This window comes from Malania oleifera, chromosome 10, assembly GCF_029873635.1.
Source record: "Malania oleifera isolate guangnan ecotype guangnan chromosome 10, ASM2987363v1, whole genome shotgun sequence".
Taxonomy (NCBI): Eukaryota; Viridiplantae; Streptophyta; class Magnoliopsida; order Santalales; family Ximeniaceae; genus Malania; species Malania oleifera.
Window position 1 is genome coordinate 11,108,460 of NC_080426.1, and position 17,317 is coordinate 11,125,776.

The 17,317-nt window shown below is 38.9% G+C and overlaps 1 protein-coding gene across 1 annotated transcript in view; it reads right to left on the bottom strand.

Annotated features, from left to right (window-relative positions):
- The window catches only part of LOC131166503 (dirigent protein 16-like), a 36,551-nt gene extending 21,141 nt beyond the window's left edge, over positions 1 to 15,410 (bottom strand). Inside the window, exon 1 of the mRNA XM_058125101.1 lies at positions 15,321 to 15,410. Within this exon, the coding sequence (XP_057981084.1) occupies positions 15,321 to 15,410 (90 nt within the window). The remainder of the gene's footprint in view (positions 1 to 15,320) is intronic.
- Positions 15,411 to 17,317: the final 1,907 nt, after the last annotated feature.

Below are 17,317 nucleotides of genomic sequence, written 5' to 3' on the forward strand. Positions count from 1 at the left end.
TACATAGATAGTGCAAGCACACATCTTAGATAGAGTGTGGTATTGGTAATCGATTGTGCCTTAGGGGAGAGTAAAGGAGCTCCCTGACGTCTGGACCAGGTGGAGCAAGCCAATTGTACTACAGATAATTTACAATTTGACTTAACCTGGTAGGCCAGCCAGAGTTAAGTCCAGCCCACGAGCCGCACAACCTGATCATGTGAGGTTAATTCATGACTACAGTTTTCCATCCAGAGAAGTTTTCACAGTTATATATGTCACAACCTGCTTAATTTCCACGTATTTTTTAAAAAATAATAATAATAACAAAATCAACGTTACATATTCCAACTCAACAGATCATAGACCACCTGGACCCATGGGTACCAGGGATACATCAGAGCACAAAACGGAAGCCTAAGCAGCAGAAAATATATATACCGTTATATCATACATCACAATTTACTACAATCACTGTACTTCCATATATACATCCTAAAAAATGAAATCTAGGGACAATTCCCGCAAAACCATACTATCCCTACCAAAAACTTACCCTTCAAAAAGGGCAGATAAACCACTCTAGATTAGTAGGGTTTTTCCCGCTCTCCTATCAGGGGCTCCTGAAAAGTTTATAAGATTTAGGGGTGAGACATCTCTCAGTAAGGGAAATAAACTAATACTAGTGTGTGGCAACATGAGTATTCAGTGTTCAATATATACCATACATAACATGTTCAGTACTGTTTATTAAATCTGGGAAAAACATACATATACCATCAAAACATGGCAGAACATACTGCATTTTCATAAGCATATCTCATCTTATATCATTATAATAATAATATAAAACAATCATGGTAGGTTAGTTGGCTGTTGTCGTGTATTACCCCCACATGACTGGGTTGTGAGGCCTGAAGGCGGGACCTGACAATGGTTGGCCGACCACTGCCAAGTCAAACAGTAGTCTGTAGGTCCGATGGGTCTACCAGACCTGGTCCGTACACCAGGGGCGATCAGCACACTTCTTATAAACCACATTGACCATCCAATCTCACACCACTCCATACAGTGGCGTTAACACAAATATCATGATCATGAAGACCGTGGACACATAGCAACGGTACCGTGCAAGTGCTAGCCTAGACCAAGCCAACCAGGTTCTGATACTATATAACATATGTTAAAACTGTGATACAAGGATATCTCATATCGTTAATTAACAGGTTAATCATATCATTTTGCATATATACACATATCATGAAAATCATCGGCCCGTACGCCGGTATTACACATTTTATCATAGCACGGCCCGTATGCCGGCAATTACATCATAGCACAGCCCGTACGCTGGCAAATCACAACATAGCACGGCCTGTATACATAAAAATCTTGGCCCATACGCCAATTTTCCCATTGTAAAACCCATATCATAATCCCATTCTAGAAAACAGTATTTCACAACATTTTATACTCATGGCACACTGAATAAGTTTTCTATATTCAACATATAATCATATTCAACAATATTTCCCAAATATAAATCATATATCATATATATATATATATATATATATTCTCAAAAAGAACTAACTTAGTTTATCCCCTTACCTGATTCCTGCAAAGCCCCTAAGAAAATCTTCCCTGCACCTGCAGGGTTCCTAACTCAACAACCCTGGAAACGAAAACTTGTAGAATTAAAGTTTAGTATTTTTGTACGTACAACATTTTCTATAACTACCACAAAGTCAAATTTGGCTTAGAAAGTCTTACCTCAACTTAAGGATGATTCCCAATGTTTCCAACTAACACCCCTAAAAATGAAAATTTTCAGTATTAAAGTTCAACATTTTTATGCGTATATCACTTTCTTCAACTGTAAAAATCCAAATATTGAGTATAAAGCCTCACCTTCGATTTGGGATGAAATCCAATTTCGTTTCCCTGACGATCCACTCCGGCAAATTTGTAGAAAATCTCGCTAAGAGCGTCGTGGTGACTTCGGATTGTCGATCCGGCGTAAAACTGGCCCGGAATCGAAGAGAGAGAGAGGGAGAGAGAGAGAGAAAGAGACAGAGAGAGAGAGAGAGAGAGAGAGAGAGAGAGAGAGAGCACTGGCGCAGACAAAATTCAATTCAAATTGGATTTGGGCTTTCAAAGCTTCCTGGAGAAGCTTTACTTTAAGATAACTTGCATATATTTTATATATATATTCCTTATCATACTATTCATTTTACTTATTAATTTAATTAATTTATTTTATTTTATTATTTTTTTTAAAAAAAAATTATTTTTCTCAGTTACTACAATATACGTATGTAGATTTACAGAAAACAAGACTTATGTATTATAGCTAAAAGCATGGTTAAATAGAAAAAAAATTATATTTTAAATGACATAGGTGCGAGTTATGTTATGTTTTACACTAAAATGTGATCTCAGTTACAGTTTAATTAATAGATGTATTATTCATGTAAACTCATTTGCCATACACTGGTAATAACATATTTTGACTCACTAAGAGGTGTCTCACCCCATAAATCAAACATTTCAGGTGACCCGGGTAGACGAGTGGAGCGTGCCCCTAGATAAAGGAGGTGTTCGAGACGTCATAGTCTTAGGGTGAGTTTTAAACTGGGAAGTGTGTTATGAGTAATATTATAGAGGTTTGTTATTTTGGGGAGATATACATGTTTACTATGGATATAACAGAACTTGCGTATTGTGTATGCGTGTCTATATGGTTTGGATATTTTACGTTTTCCGCTGCTTAGGTGGTATGTATGGATGAACAAGTGTCCTCGGTATGCACTCGAGGACTGAAACATTAATGCAAATATTATTATAGGTATTAGGGTAACATTATATTGTTGAATAAAAAAAATTGGTGGTAATCGGGTTGACTAGAGATTTTTGATTTGGATCTTGGAGGGTTTTAGCTTCTCTAGTCATATTTGTAACTTAATAGCAGAATGAGTTAAGATCCCTTGGTTTTCGATCATGATGAATGGTAAGTATAGGGGTTTTTTCAAGTCTCAACGTGGCCTTCGGTAAGGTGATCCTCTATCTCCACATTTATTTATTTTGATGGAAGAAATTCTTTCTCGATTATTTAAAATTTTTTTAAGGAAGACAGGATTGGAAATTTTTATCTTCTGAGGGGAGCTCCTTTAATCTCGCATTTATTATATGCGAATGACTTGCTTATTTTTTGTAACGGAGAAAGGAGATCCTTGAAGATGCTTTTGAAAACAATAGATTTGTATGAAAGTTTGTAGTAACCTAGAAAAAAAATTATTATTAATCAATTAATTAATTAAACAAATAAAAGGAATAGTATGAAAAAAAACTAATTGGAATAAAGATATATGTATATATATATATATATATGTATGTATTTAAGTTTATTATAATATATATATATATAAGTTAAAGTAGATATATATATATATATATATATATATATTAAAATTTCTTCTGCAATCCAATTCTTCAATCCAAGAAGCTTCTTGAAGAAATTTTAATATATTGTGCCTCTAGTACTCTCTCTCCCTCTTCATCTCTCTGAGCTTTCTCTCACCTCACGCCTCTCTCTCTCTTTCTCTCCTCATTTTCTCGGCAAATACTCGGTCAATCGAAAAACTAAAAATATCGTTGGGTTCCATTCTCTGTCACCCTTAATTTAATCGGAGTGGATTTTTCGTAGGAGCTCGTAGGCACCACTCTTGGGGTAAGGTCAACCCACTCTCTCTCCTCAATTTCTCTCAAATTTTCAGCCTAACTAACGATCTAAAACCACCACGTGGTTCTAGGAGCGTTTCTCTACAAGTCTAGCAGAGTAGATTTTTGAACTAGGCTTTCCAGGCACCGAAGGTTAGGGTAAGATTTAGGGAATTAAGCAAATTGGTTATTCTTGGGAGTTTAATTGTTTATTTGGAGTTTATGGACTTAGGAAATGTTAAAATAGTATTTTATTTGGGGTTGATTTGATTGAACTAGGGTTATTGAATCAGGGTTCAAGTGAGCGCCGCAGGCAACATTTTGGGGTCCCTATTGGCGTAGTTTTTGGAAATCAAGTAAGGGGAATAGATTAAGCCAGTAATTTTGTAATTCAACCGGTTAAAATGGAAACTATAAGTGTGTGTGTGTGTGTGTGTGTGTGTGTCTATATATATATATATATATATATATATATATATGATTATCATGTGGGTTTCGAAAAGCCAATCGTTTGAACTGTGATTTTTAAGCCTAGGGCTGTGCTATTAGTTATTATTTATGAAAATGGAATGATTAGAGTAATAGATTTTCTGGATAAATTGTGGAGATAATTTAATGTGTATTTTCAGTAAAATAGATTATGAACAAGGGATGGCTTATTAATTTAGATGACATAATTATGCGTGTTATTCAAATCGTGTAGCATAAGTAAAGTGAATATACTGTGTTGAATTATGATATATTTATGAGATGTTGGAAATACTAAAATGCGTTGAGAATATATATTATGTGATTGATTAAAATAGAGCTGAATGTGAATGTCAAATTGCAAGTTATGGTTTGAAAATTTCGGTGGTCCATAGTAGGCACAATACTGTTGTGCGTGATTTACGAAGAGCTAGTGCACCCACACATCTTAGAGAGAGTGTGGAGACAGGATGGTCGATTGGGTTGAGAAGGGTAGAGTCCTTTTGGTGTCTAGATAGTATGGGAACAACCAATCTGACTTACATACTGAAGAGGTTGTTATTGATTTAACTTTGGTGGGTCGACTAGGGTAAAGTCCGGCCTACGAAGAGCACAAACCATCATGGGAGGAAGCATGACAGTGTTTATCCATCTGACAGTGAGTTCTAAATGCATAATTGTAGATTGAACCAACATATAACATGAGAACTGTGTATGTGAAAATAGATTATGTGATGTGAAATGTGAATACAAATTATGTGATGTGAAATGTGGGAACAGAATATGATATGCGAGATATTATATGATAAGAAATATTATGTGATGTGAAATATTAAGAAATGTGAAAACTGAGATTATGAAGAGATAAGTATTACAGAGATAACAAAGTGTAGAGTAATGTAATAAAGTAATAAGTGTATTACATATTATGGTATTATATGTATTTGGGGCGAGGTAAACTCTCCGTCCAAGGGCTTGTTGATAAAGGCAAGTGCCCTTATAGGTATCTAATGTAGCCATACTGGGCTACATAATGTATTAGGGCAGAGGGAAACTACTTGTATGGGTAGGTAATCTTCCCTATTCTCAGGAACCTTCACTGATAAATAATTATGTGAATGTGTGTGAATATGAGACAAACTATTCACCTGAGGGCTTATTGAGTAAGGTAAGTGCCCTGATGAACATTAGTTGTAGTAATACCCAATTGCAGAAGGTATCAGAGCAGAGGGGTGCTACTTGTATGGATGAGTAATCACCATAATCCTTGGGAAACTCTCTTTTATAAAATACGCATGTGTGTGAGTAGGGACAAAGAATGATTTCATAATTGTGGATTAATTTGTAAATGATGATTATATTTTGTATGCAAACCTCATGATAGCCACACATTGGTATTAATTTATTCCGTATTACTAAGATGTGTCTCACTTGATATGAATTTCATCTTTTTCAAGACCTTCACGTGATTGAGCTCAGTGAGCTCAAGGTTGAGTTTGTTGGTATAGCATTTTTGTGAGAGGGTACAAATTTTGGTTGTATTTTTTTTTGGTTTATGTTTTTAGTTTTCTGAGAAGTATATATGGATACTTGATGTTGGGAAATTTTATTTTTGGGATGTTTATATAGTACTTTGGTATATTATTGAGGATGTTTATTTATTTTTCCGCTGTGTTATTGAGGTTATGGTATCATACACAAGTGATTGGATCACATCACACCCCTGGCCCCAATTGGCGTGTTCGGCGCGTGACAAAGTGGTATCAGAGCATTAGGTTGTTAGGTTTTGTAGACTCTGGGTTAGATTAATACTAGAGTATAGGATCGAGTTAGGATGAGGATAGGAATGAGTAAATTAAAATACTATTAGGAATTCTGAATTGTTTTTCGTGACTTGGAGGCAAAAATCCCTTGATAGATTTTTGTGATTTTCTGATTCAGTCGCGAGTTTCAAAAAACCACGGTAAATCCATCAACGGTGGTGTTTCTAAGCACTAATACCGGTTTTTGATGTTTATTGATTTTCCAGTTTAATATTTGTATCCCGACTAGTGCGAACATTGCCCGTGGCGCAGAAGTAGGTAATAAGTTTATGTTATAAGATAAGTAAGAGTAATTTTCAGTTTTAGATCAATGTAGTTAATTATAATTATAAAGTATATTGGAATATGTGGTATGGGGTGGTTCGTTAATAATAGAATCTAAATAGAATTATCGGTTCACAAATTTCGAGGATGAAATTCTATTAAGGAATGAAGAATGTAGTAACCTGGAAAAAAATATTATTAATTAATTAATTAATTATTATTATTAAATTAAATAATTAAATAAACAAATAAAATAAATAGTATGAGAAAAACTAATTGAAGTAAAGATATATATATATATATATATATATATATTAAAGTTTTTTGAGGAAGCTTCTTTTGCAATCCAATTCTTCATATCCAAATTCAATTTGGATTGAAGAATATGCGCCTCCAGTACTCTCTCTCTCTCTCCATCTCTCTGAGCTTTCTCTCACCTCATGCCTTTCCTCTCTTTCTCTCTCTCCTCATTTTCTCGGCAAATACTCGACCAATCGAAAAACGGAAAATACAGCTAGGTTTCATTCTCCACCACCGTTAATTTAACTAGAGTGGATTTTTCGTAGGAGCGTCGTAGGCACCACTCCTAGGGTAAGGTCAACCCACACTCTCTCCTTAATTTCTCTCAAATCTTCAGCCTAACTAAAGATATGAAACCACCATATGGTTCTAGGATCGTTTCTTTACAAGTCTAGCGGAGTAGATTTTTGAATTGGACTTTCTAGACACCACTCTAAGGCTAGGGTAAGATTTAGGGAATTAAGCAAATTGGTTATTTTTGGGTGTTTAATTGTTTATTTGGAGTTTATGGACCTAGGAAATGTTAAAATAGTATTTTATTTGGCGTTGATTTGATTGAACTAGGGTTATTGAATCAGGGTTCGGGTAAGCACTGCAGACATTGTTTTGGGGTCCCTTGTAATGCCCTGAACCCTTAAACCTGGGTTCGGTGTGTTATACCTGATAAAAACTTGATAATCTTTAATCCAAAATATGCGCAGCGGAAAAATATAAACATAATCTCCATAAATAATACCATGATACCGTAATACCATAATGTCGTAATCCCAGAGTTTACTATCTTTATCAAAATTCCGTATTAACCATCCAACACTTGCATTTCCATGGATACATATATCTCCAAAACATTTCAGTATTTTCACAATCGTTCCTTTCTCAACAAACTTAAAACATAAAGACATACAACATAAACTTCAACTTCAACTTTATACAACTCCTCAGTATATAAAAAGTATACCCTTTCTCTTTATATTCCTCAAAAGGTTAAAAACTCTCGAGCTCTCTAAGTCCGACCTCGAGGATGTCATGAAAAAAAAAACATTCATATTCAGGTGAAACACATCTCAGTAAGAGAAGAAACATATATATTAAAACAGCGTGTGACTAACATGAGGTATAAAGATATCATTTTAAATACATTTACAAATCATTATGATAACATTGAAATTGTTTTCTAAACCTAAATAATCACATGCAACTATTTAACCCACTAGATTACCCAAAGATAAGGGTGATTATCCACCTATACAAGTAGTACCCCTCTGCTCTGATACTTAGGCAACTCGAAGATCACATCTGAAGCATACCAAGGCACTCACCTTACTCAGTAAGCCCTCAAGTGTTAAATTGATCTCATACTCACACCGTTCAATAATAACTTACTAGCAAAGGCCCTAAGGATAGGGAAATCTACCCTCCCATACGAGTAGGTTCCCTCTACCCTAGTATGTTATGTAGCTACTGCCACTTCTGAAGCTACTAGTGCACTTGCCTTTCTCAACAAGCTCTCAGGTGAAGAGTACACCCCGCCCAAATCATAGCACATTCTACGTACATAAGTACTTCTAATATCATAATACATCATTTTTTCTGTCTTTATTTAATCATACACAGTCATTCATGTTCATAGCTTAACATTACATTGCATTTCACTTTAGGTGACTTTTTCCTATTTGTATCGTTTATGTTTCAAATTTCATTTCATTACATTGTCATTTCATTGGATAACATTTTCATTTCATTCCTTTGTACTACAGCTGGTCTTTAGCCATCATCAGTTAGTCCACAGAGAAATGCGCTAGAATCTGTTAACAGTTAGTCTACATGGAAATGCGCTAGAATCTGCTAACATGACTATCTTTCAGCTATCATACATTTACATGGTTGCATTTAACATACACAGACAACATTGTCTCTATCATATTTTATTCTCAATACTTTACTTACTTAGTCTGTATCTCATACATTTAACATATATTTGCACAGAATCTCATGCCACACAATTTAACAGTAAAATTCACACATATTTATGTAAAGTAGTCGAACCCACATTTAGCATTTAATTACTGAAAATACAATTTTCATTTCTTACATAATTATCTAGAAAATTCCTTCCACTTCTTCAGTTCATTTCCAAAAATACATAACTAAATAAGTGGTCCTAGACTCAGAAATCATAATTTTATATGGTTGGCATTTTAATAATTCACACCAAAACCTACATATAATATATCATAAATTATTACCTTTAATTTCATAAAATCTGATTTAATATATAATTTTCCCTTACCTGAATTCTCGAACTACACCGATAGGAATCCCACACAGATGCCCAAGGCACTCACCCGGACAGGTTGTCACACCCTGAACCCGGAACTAGGACCCAGGGGTGAAAATGTAAACCAATCAGTCCCTGTATCATACAAAACATCCAAAGATACAGGAAAACAAATGAGGGTCCGACCCTATGGGGTTCCCAGGCATCCTATACACATCCAAACATAACAGAATATACGCAGCGGAAAAAGGTCATACTATATACATATAAAACCATACCAGAGTTTATACAAGGACAAAATCAAGGTTCCATCAATAACGTACAAACGGGTGCCCAACATATCCCAAAATGGCAACCCACAAAATGCAAGTCCTAACACTCACCCAAGTGCTACCCGCAGTACACCGACCACTACGCTCCCAACACAAGGACGCTAGTTCCGGTTACTCGAAGGACCTGTAAAAATGTACGTACAATAGGGGTAAGACACCTCTCGGTAAGGAAGAACACAGATTATATCGGTGTGTGGCATTTGAGTGTTATCATGATGCAACATACACGCAGTTAAATGCAGTTTCAGTACTAATTTCACAACAGTGCATACATGCACACGCACATATGATTAGCAATCCTAGTGTTGTCACACCCTTCAGCCCTAAGCTGGCCCGCGACATACGGCATTGGCCCGTAGCCAACCCGCGTAACACGACGCCACTGGCACATGGCTAGTCCTCAACTCCCATGGCATTGTATCGGTGCTAAACTGGTGGATCCACACCCTTCAGCCTGATCTGCTGGAATAGGCTCACGCCCTCGGATAAAGAACCGGACACTCTGCCAATCTATGGCTAGCGATTTCATACGCCCTCAGATATAGAGCCGGACACTCTCAGTACCTAGAACAATTCAAAACCGCATTCCTACTAGCATTTCAACAAATCACACACATATGCATACTCATATAACCAAACAAACCACACCCATTTGGTAATCTAAAATCATGGTTTTCCAAAAAAATATAGTTTAAACAAGTCAAGGCACGACCATCCTTATAACACAGTATAAATCAACATATACATTTGGTTTTCAACAAAACCAGGGATACAACCCATCGCCCCCTTTTACCCAAAACTGTAATCATGAAAAACCTATAGTTTTCCCCATTAGATCCCCCCAAATGAGTGGCCAAAACACACACAAGACCATGAACCACAGTCCTACCGAGTCTGATTTCAAAAATAACCAATATAAACACAATTCTCCTTACCTTTCCCCCAAGTAGAAAATTCCAAATTCTAAGGCCCCAAAATAGTGAACCGAGTTCCCAAACCTACAATCAACAGTACAGAAGATACTCACAACCCCATCCTCTACTAAACTACTAGGTCAGAAAAGAAAACCGAGTCTTACCTCGATTTAAGCCAAAACCCAAAAATCTTCGAAACAGGATTCTGATCTGTAGGTTTTGTAGAGAATCTTTTCACGATCCTCGTGATAACTTCAGATTAACGATTATCACGACAAATGGCGAAGAAATTTAGAGAGAGGAATGTAAGGAGAGTTCTAGAGAGAGAGAGAGAGAGAGAGAGAGAGAGAGAAGATTTTTAGATTTCTTAACTAGGAAGTAAAGAGAAATGATATTTATAGCCCTTTGACTCGGGCATCTTCATTAACGAAATGGTGTCCTCATCGACGAGGTCGTATAGACAGCTCGTCGACGAGATGGTGGATTCGTCGACGAATCTTGATATCTTCGGTTTCCCAAAATCTCTCAACTTCTCCTTGTTGACGAGCCTCTAAACTTCGTCGAAGAGACCTACATGGACTTCGTCGACGATTCCTGGCTCCGTTGATTAAATATGCTAAATTCCTAATTTGCCCATCTCTTATTTATTTAAACCCATATATCACAGTTCGAGTTTTTACATCCTCCCCTCCTTACAAAAATTTCGTCCTCGAAATTTGCCATCTCTCATTCACAAACTCATTCATACAATTGAATACATATATACATACCCTCACTTATGGCGGAGGAATACCGTGGTTACAATATAAATTGTCTCAGGAGTTCATAATATACACACTCCGATGACTAACCACTTATTCCAACCCAAAGCAGGATAACGTACAAGTACTCAAAACAACTATGGATACTTCCAGGGTATTTTCGTTTCCAGTTCCCAAGAAGCTTCCTCAATCTCGTGGTTTCGCCACAATACCTTCACTAATGGTATCTGTTTATTATGAAACTTCTGAACTTTATGGTCCAGAACCTGAACGGGTATTTCCTCATACACTAAAGTATCCCCAATTTCCAACTCATCATAACTGATAACATATGAAGGATCCAACATATACCTTCTTAACATGAATACGTGAAACACATCCTGGACCCTCGAGAGTGCTGGGGGTAGTGCAATCCTATAAGCTACCGGACCCACTCGCTCAAGAACCTCGAATGGTCCGATGTACCTCGGGCTCAGCTTGTCCTTCCTCCCAAATCTCATCACCCCTTTCATCGGAGCGATACATAGAAATACCTTACCCCCCACCTCGAACTCCCAACTCATAGCGGCGAACATCTACGTAACTCTTCTGCCTACTTTGAGCTAATTTACTCTCGGATCAAACCCAGCTTCTCAGATGCCTGCTGTACAAGTTCAGGTCCTAACACTTGATGTTCACCAACCTCATCCCAATATAAAGGAGATTGACACCTCTGACCATACAAAGCCCCAAATGGTGCCATTCCGATACTAGCTTGGAAGCCATTATTATAAGCGAACTCTACTAATGGCATAAACATCCAACTACAACCAAAGTCTAACACATAAGCTCGCAACATATCTTCCAAGATCTGTATCGTCCTCTCCGACTGTCCATCAATATAGGGTGGGAACATTGTACTGAAAGTAAGCTTCGTCTCCAGTGCCTCCTACAAGCTCATCCAGAATCGAGAAGTAAACCTCGGATCTCGATTTGACACAATAGACACCGGTACCCCATACATTCTCACAATCTCATGCATATACATATCTACTAACCTACTCAGAGGATAGCCAACCTTTATTGTTATGAAATGAGCAGATTTTGTTAACCTATCCATGATCACCCAGATAGCATTCTGCCCGTGAAGTGCTGGCGGCAATTCGATCACAAAGTCCATGAAAATATGCTCTGATTTCCACACTGGAATAGGAAAAGATTGCAATGGCCCTGTCGGCCTCTGATGTTCAGCTTTCACCTCCTGACACGTCAGACACTACTCCACAAACTGAGCAATCTACCTCTTCATAATAGACCACCAAAAGGTTTCATGCAAGTCACGATACATCTTCGTACTACCAAGATGTACTGTATATAATGAACGATGCACCTCCTCCAGAATCGTCCTTCTGATCTCATCATTGTTTGGAACACATAGCCTGGTCCCAAACCTCAATACACCTCCTTTAGAGATTTTAAAATCTGCAACCAAACCCTGATGCACTTTCTCCACAATCTCAGCTAACTCTGCATCACTAGCTTGCGCAGCTTTTATACGCTCAAACAAAGTCGGCTAGACCACCAAACTAGCAAAGAAAGCTTGATGATCACCAGATACCAACTCTATACCCAAGCTCTCCAAATCTCGTCTAATGTGACACTGAGTTACAACCGCAGATATAGCCACAGGTCCTAACTTCTGACTTATAGCATCAGCCACCACATTAGCCTTTCCCGAGTGATAGCTGATCATGCAATCGTAGTCCTTAATCAACTCAAGCCACCGTCTCTGCCTCATATTCAACTCCTTCTGCATGAAGAAATACCTGAGGCTTTTGTGGTCAGTAAAGATCTCACACTGCACACCATATAGATAGTGTCGCCAGATCTTCACTGCATATACAACAGCATGCAATTCCAAATCGTGCGTAGGGTAATTCTTCTCATATGCCTTCAGTTGTCGAGAAGCATAAGCTACTATCTTACCCTGCTGCATAAACACACATCCCAAACCTTTTAGAAACATGTCGCTATAGATCACAAACCCACCATCCCCTGAAGGAATGGTCAAAACCAGAATAGTAACCAATCGGTGCTTCAACTCTTGAAAGCACTGCTCGCAATCACTGGTCCACTCAAATTGTACTCCCTTCCTGGTCAATCGATTTAGAGGCCCAAACAGTTTAGAAAACCCCTCCACAAACTGATGATAATAACCCGCCAGTCCTAGAAAACTCCAAACCTCCTACACATTCTTCGACTTCACCCAGTCAACCACAGCTTCGATCTTGCTAGGATTAACTGATATACCATCACCAGTAACCACATGGCCTAAGAATGCAATCTGACTCAACTAGAATTCACACTTCTTTTGTTTAGCATATAGCTTCTTCTCCCGAAGAATCTATAATACTAATCTCAGATGATTCTCATGCTTTTCCAAACTCCTCGAGTATACAAGAATATCGTCAATGAATACCACCACGAACCAATTCAGGTACTTATGGAAAACCATGTTCATCAGATCCATGAACACCTCCAGAGCATTCGTCAACCCAAATGGTATGACCAAGAACTTGTAGTGGCCGTATCTGGTTCGGAAAGCAGTCTTCACAACATCCTCTGATCTGACCCTCACCTGATGATATCCTAACCGCAAGTCGATCTTCAAAAAGACCTGCGTCCCCTATAATTGGTCAAAGAGATCATCTATACAAGGTAAAGGATAAGGATTCTTCACATTTACCTTGTTAATCTCACGGTAATCAATGCACATCCGCATCGACCTGTCATTTTTCTTCACAAACAATACTGGAGCTCCCTAGGGTGAAACACTAGGTCGAATGAAACCCCTGTCTAGTAATTCCTGCAACTACTACTTCAACTCTCGAAGTTCTACTGGAGTCTCCGATATAGAGCTTTAGAGATCGGTGCCTTTCCAGGCCGCAACTCTATAGCAAACTCCACCTCTCGATCCGGAGGTAAATGGGGTAAATCATCTAGAAACACATCCGGGAACTCGCTGACTACCCAAATGTCCTTGAGTCTCAACTTATCCAGCGGTGGTTCCTTCACATAAGCTAGGTACCCCTGACACCCGTCCAAGAGTAACCTCCTCGCCTGTAGTGCCGACAAAATCTGTGGCACTGGACGCACACACGATCCCACAAATTCATACTCCTGCTCCCCAGCAGGTCTGAAAACAACTACCTTCCTACGACAGTAGATCACAGCATAATCAGAGAACAACTAATCCATCCCCAGAATAACATCGAACCCTGACATGTAGTGTACAACAAGATTCACAGGTAGCAGCTTTCCCTGAATTACCACTGGGCGGTCTACCAACATCTTCCTATAGAAAGATACACTCCCCGATGGCATAGTAATAGATAACAACTCGTTCATGTCTTGGGTCTCAACCCCACACCGTCCAACAAAATTCACAGATATAAAAGAATTGGTTGCACTTAAATCAAACAAAACAGAAGCCTTATTTGAAAGCAATTATAAGATACCTGTCACTACGTTCCTTGCATGCTTAGCGTCCGTTGGAGTAAGAGAGTATACTCTGGACGAAGCTGTATTCATCTGAACGGTTCCTCGAGGTAACTGGTTGCACCCTTGGTTCACACTAGATGCAAGCACATCTTGCTTCGGTGCACGAAAATCACGAAACATGTGACCTGGCTGGCCACAGTTGTAACACTTACCCTCAAATGACCAGCACACACCTTCATGCCATTTGTGACATCTAGTACAACGTCCATTAGTCTGGCTCCCTTGAGAACTCTGGCGCTCGATATTCTAATGATAACCCAAGCCCTTGTTCCTTTTCTTCCACGATCCTTGACGAGATCCTGTCTGAGAACCAGAATGTATTGTCCTCTTCCTTGATTCTTGATCCACCTCGTCCTCTTGGATACCGGTCTTAATCACCATGGCTTTATCTACCAACACCGAGAATTCGTGAATCTGAAGCATACCCACCAATCTGCGGATATCCTTCCTCAGACACTTCTCGAACCTCCGAGTCTTCTCGTACTCGCTCGAGATCAAACACGTACAAATCGGGACAACTCTATATACAGAGTCGCATATCCCTGCATTGTCATACTCCCCTGAGTCAGAGTACAAAACTCATCCGTCTTTGCATCACATATAGAAGTCGGGAAGTATCTGTCGAAGAACACCTCCTTGAAACGGCTCCATGACATCTCCTCAAGACCGCCCCTCTACTTCTCCAACAGATTCACTGCAGTCCACCGTCGACCCACCTCCCCAAATAGCTAGAAGGTAGCATAGAGGACTTGCTACCTATCTGTGTAGTATAGGACCTCCAAGATTCTCTAAGTCTTCTCCACCCAATCCTCTGCTATCGTTGGGTCAGGTCCTCTAGAGAACATCGGAGGATGCATGCATGTGAACCTCTCAATGGTGCACCCTGCAGTAGTAGGAGAGTGCTCACGTCTCCTCAAACTCTGCCCGATCTCCCATAACACCTGTCTCATCAAACCTCGAGGCACAAAAAGAGACCCATCACTCGAAGTCTCCTCAGAACCACTTCCCAGGTCATTATCCTTAGGCTCCATTTTGCAGCACAATATGAATTTATCAATATCCCTACAACACGTACAGTTAACACAATGATCAACAACTAATCATGTTAACTATTTCCTACCAGGTCCAGGTCTATCCTATCGCACCAACACAAAAGTCATCAATGATTTGCCCTACTTTTATTGGAATCGTCATCCCAGGAAAAACACGGAATACCATCGATAAATCCTAGTCCAGCAATCGAACAACCCTCAACCAACTCTACCTATATCCAACATCCTATACTCTAGTATGTACTCACAGCTAAGCCTAACCAAGTCTACAAGACCTGACAACCTGGTTAGCTTTGATACCAAGTTGTCACACTCCGAACTCGGAACTGGGACCTAGGGGTGAAAGTGTAAACCAACCAGTCACTGTATCATACAAAACATCCAAAGATACAGGACAACAGATATGGGTTCGACCCCATGGGGTTCCCAGGCACCCTATACACATCCAAACATAATAGAATATATGCAGTGAAAAAAGGTCATACTATATACATACAGTACCATGCCAGAATCTATACAAGGACAGAATCAAGGTTCCATCAATAATGTACAAACGGGTGCCCAACATCCCAAAATGGCAACCCACAAAATGCAAGTCCTAGCACTCACCCAAGCGCTACCCGCAGTACCTTGGTCACGATGCTCCTGACACAAGGACGCTAGTTCCAGTTACTCGAAGGACCTGTAAAAATGTATGTAGAGTAGGGGTGAGACACCTCTCAGTAAGGAAGAACACATGTTATATCGGTGTGTGGCATTTGAGTATTGTTATAATGCAATATACATGCAGTTAAATGCAGTTTCAGTACTAATTTCACAACAGTGCATACATGCACACACACACATGATCAGCAATCCTGGTGTCGTCACACCCTTTGGCCCGAAGCCGGCCCGCGACATACGGCGTTGGACCGTAGCCAACCCACGTAACATGGCGCCACCGACACATAACTAGCCCCGGACTCCCATGGAATCGTACCAGCACTAAACTGGTGGATCCACACCCTTCGGCCTGATCTGCCGAAATAGGCTCATACCCTCGGATATAAAGCTAGACACTCTGCCAATCTATGGCCAGTGATTTCATACACCCTCGGATATAGAGCCGGACACTCTCAATACTTGGAACAACTCGGAACTGCGTCCTACTAGCATTTCAACCAATCACACACATATGCATGCTCATATAACCAAAAAAACCACACCCATTTAGTAATCTAAAATCATGGTTTTCCAAACAAATACAGTTTAAACAAGTCAAGGCACAACCATCCCTATAACATAGTATAAATCAACATATACATTTGGTTTTCAACAAAACCAAGGATACAACCCATCGCTCCCTTTTACCCAAAACTGTAATCATAAAAAACCCATAGTTTTCCCCCAATAAATCTCCCCAAATGAGTAGCCAAAACACACACATGACCGTGAACCACAGTTCTACCAAGTCTGATTTCAAAAATAACCGATATAAAAACAATTCCCTTTACCTTTCCCCCAAATAGCAAATCCTAAACTTTAAGGCCCATAAACAACGAACCGAGTTCCAAAACCTACAATTAACAGTACAGAAGATACTCACAACCCCATCCTCTACTAAACTACTGGATCAGAAAAGAAAACTGAGTCTTCCCTCGATTTTAAGTCGAAACCCAAAAATCTCTGAAACAAGATCCCGATCCGTAGGTTTTGTAGAAAATCCTTCCACGATCCTCATGGTAACTTTAGATTAACTATTATCGCGATGAACAACTAAGAAATCTAGAGAGAAGAAGTGTAGGGAGAGTTCTAGAGAGAGAGAAAAAAAAAAGATTTTTAGATTTCTTAGCTTAGAAGTAAAGAGAAATGATATTTATAACCCTTTGACTCGGGCGTCTTCGTCG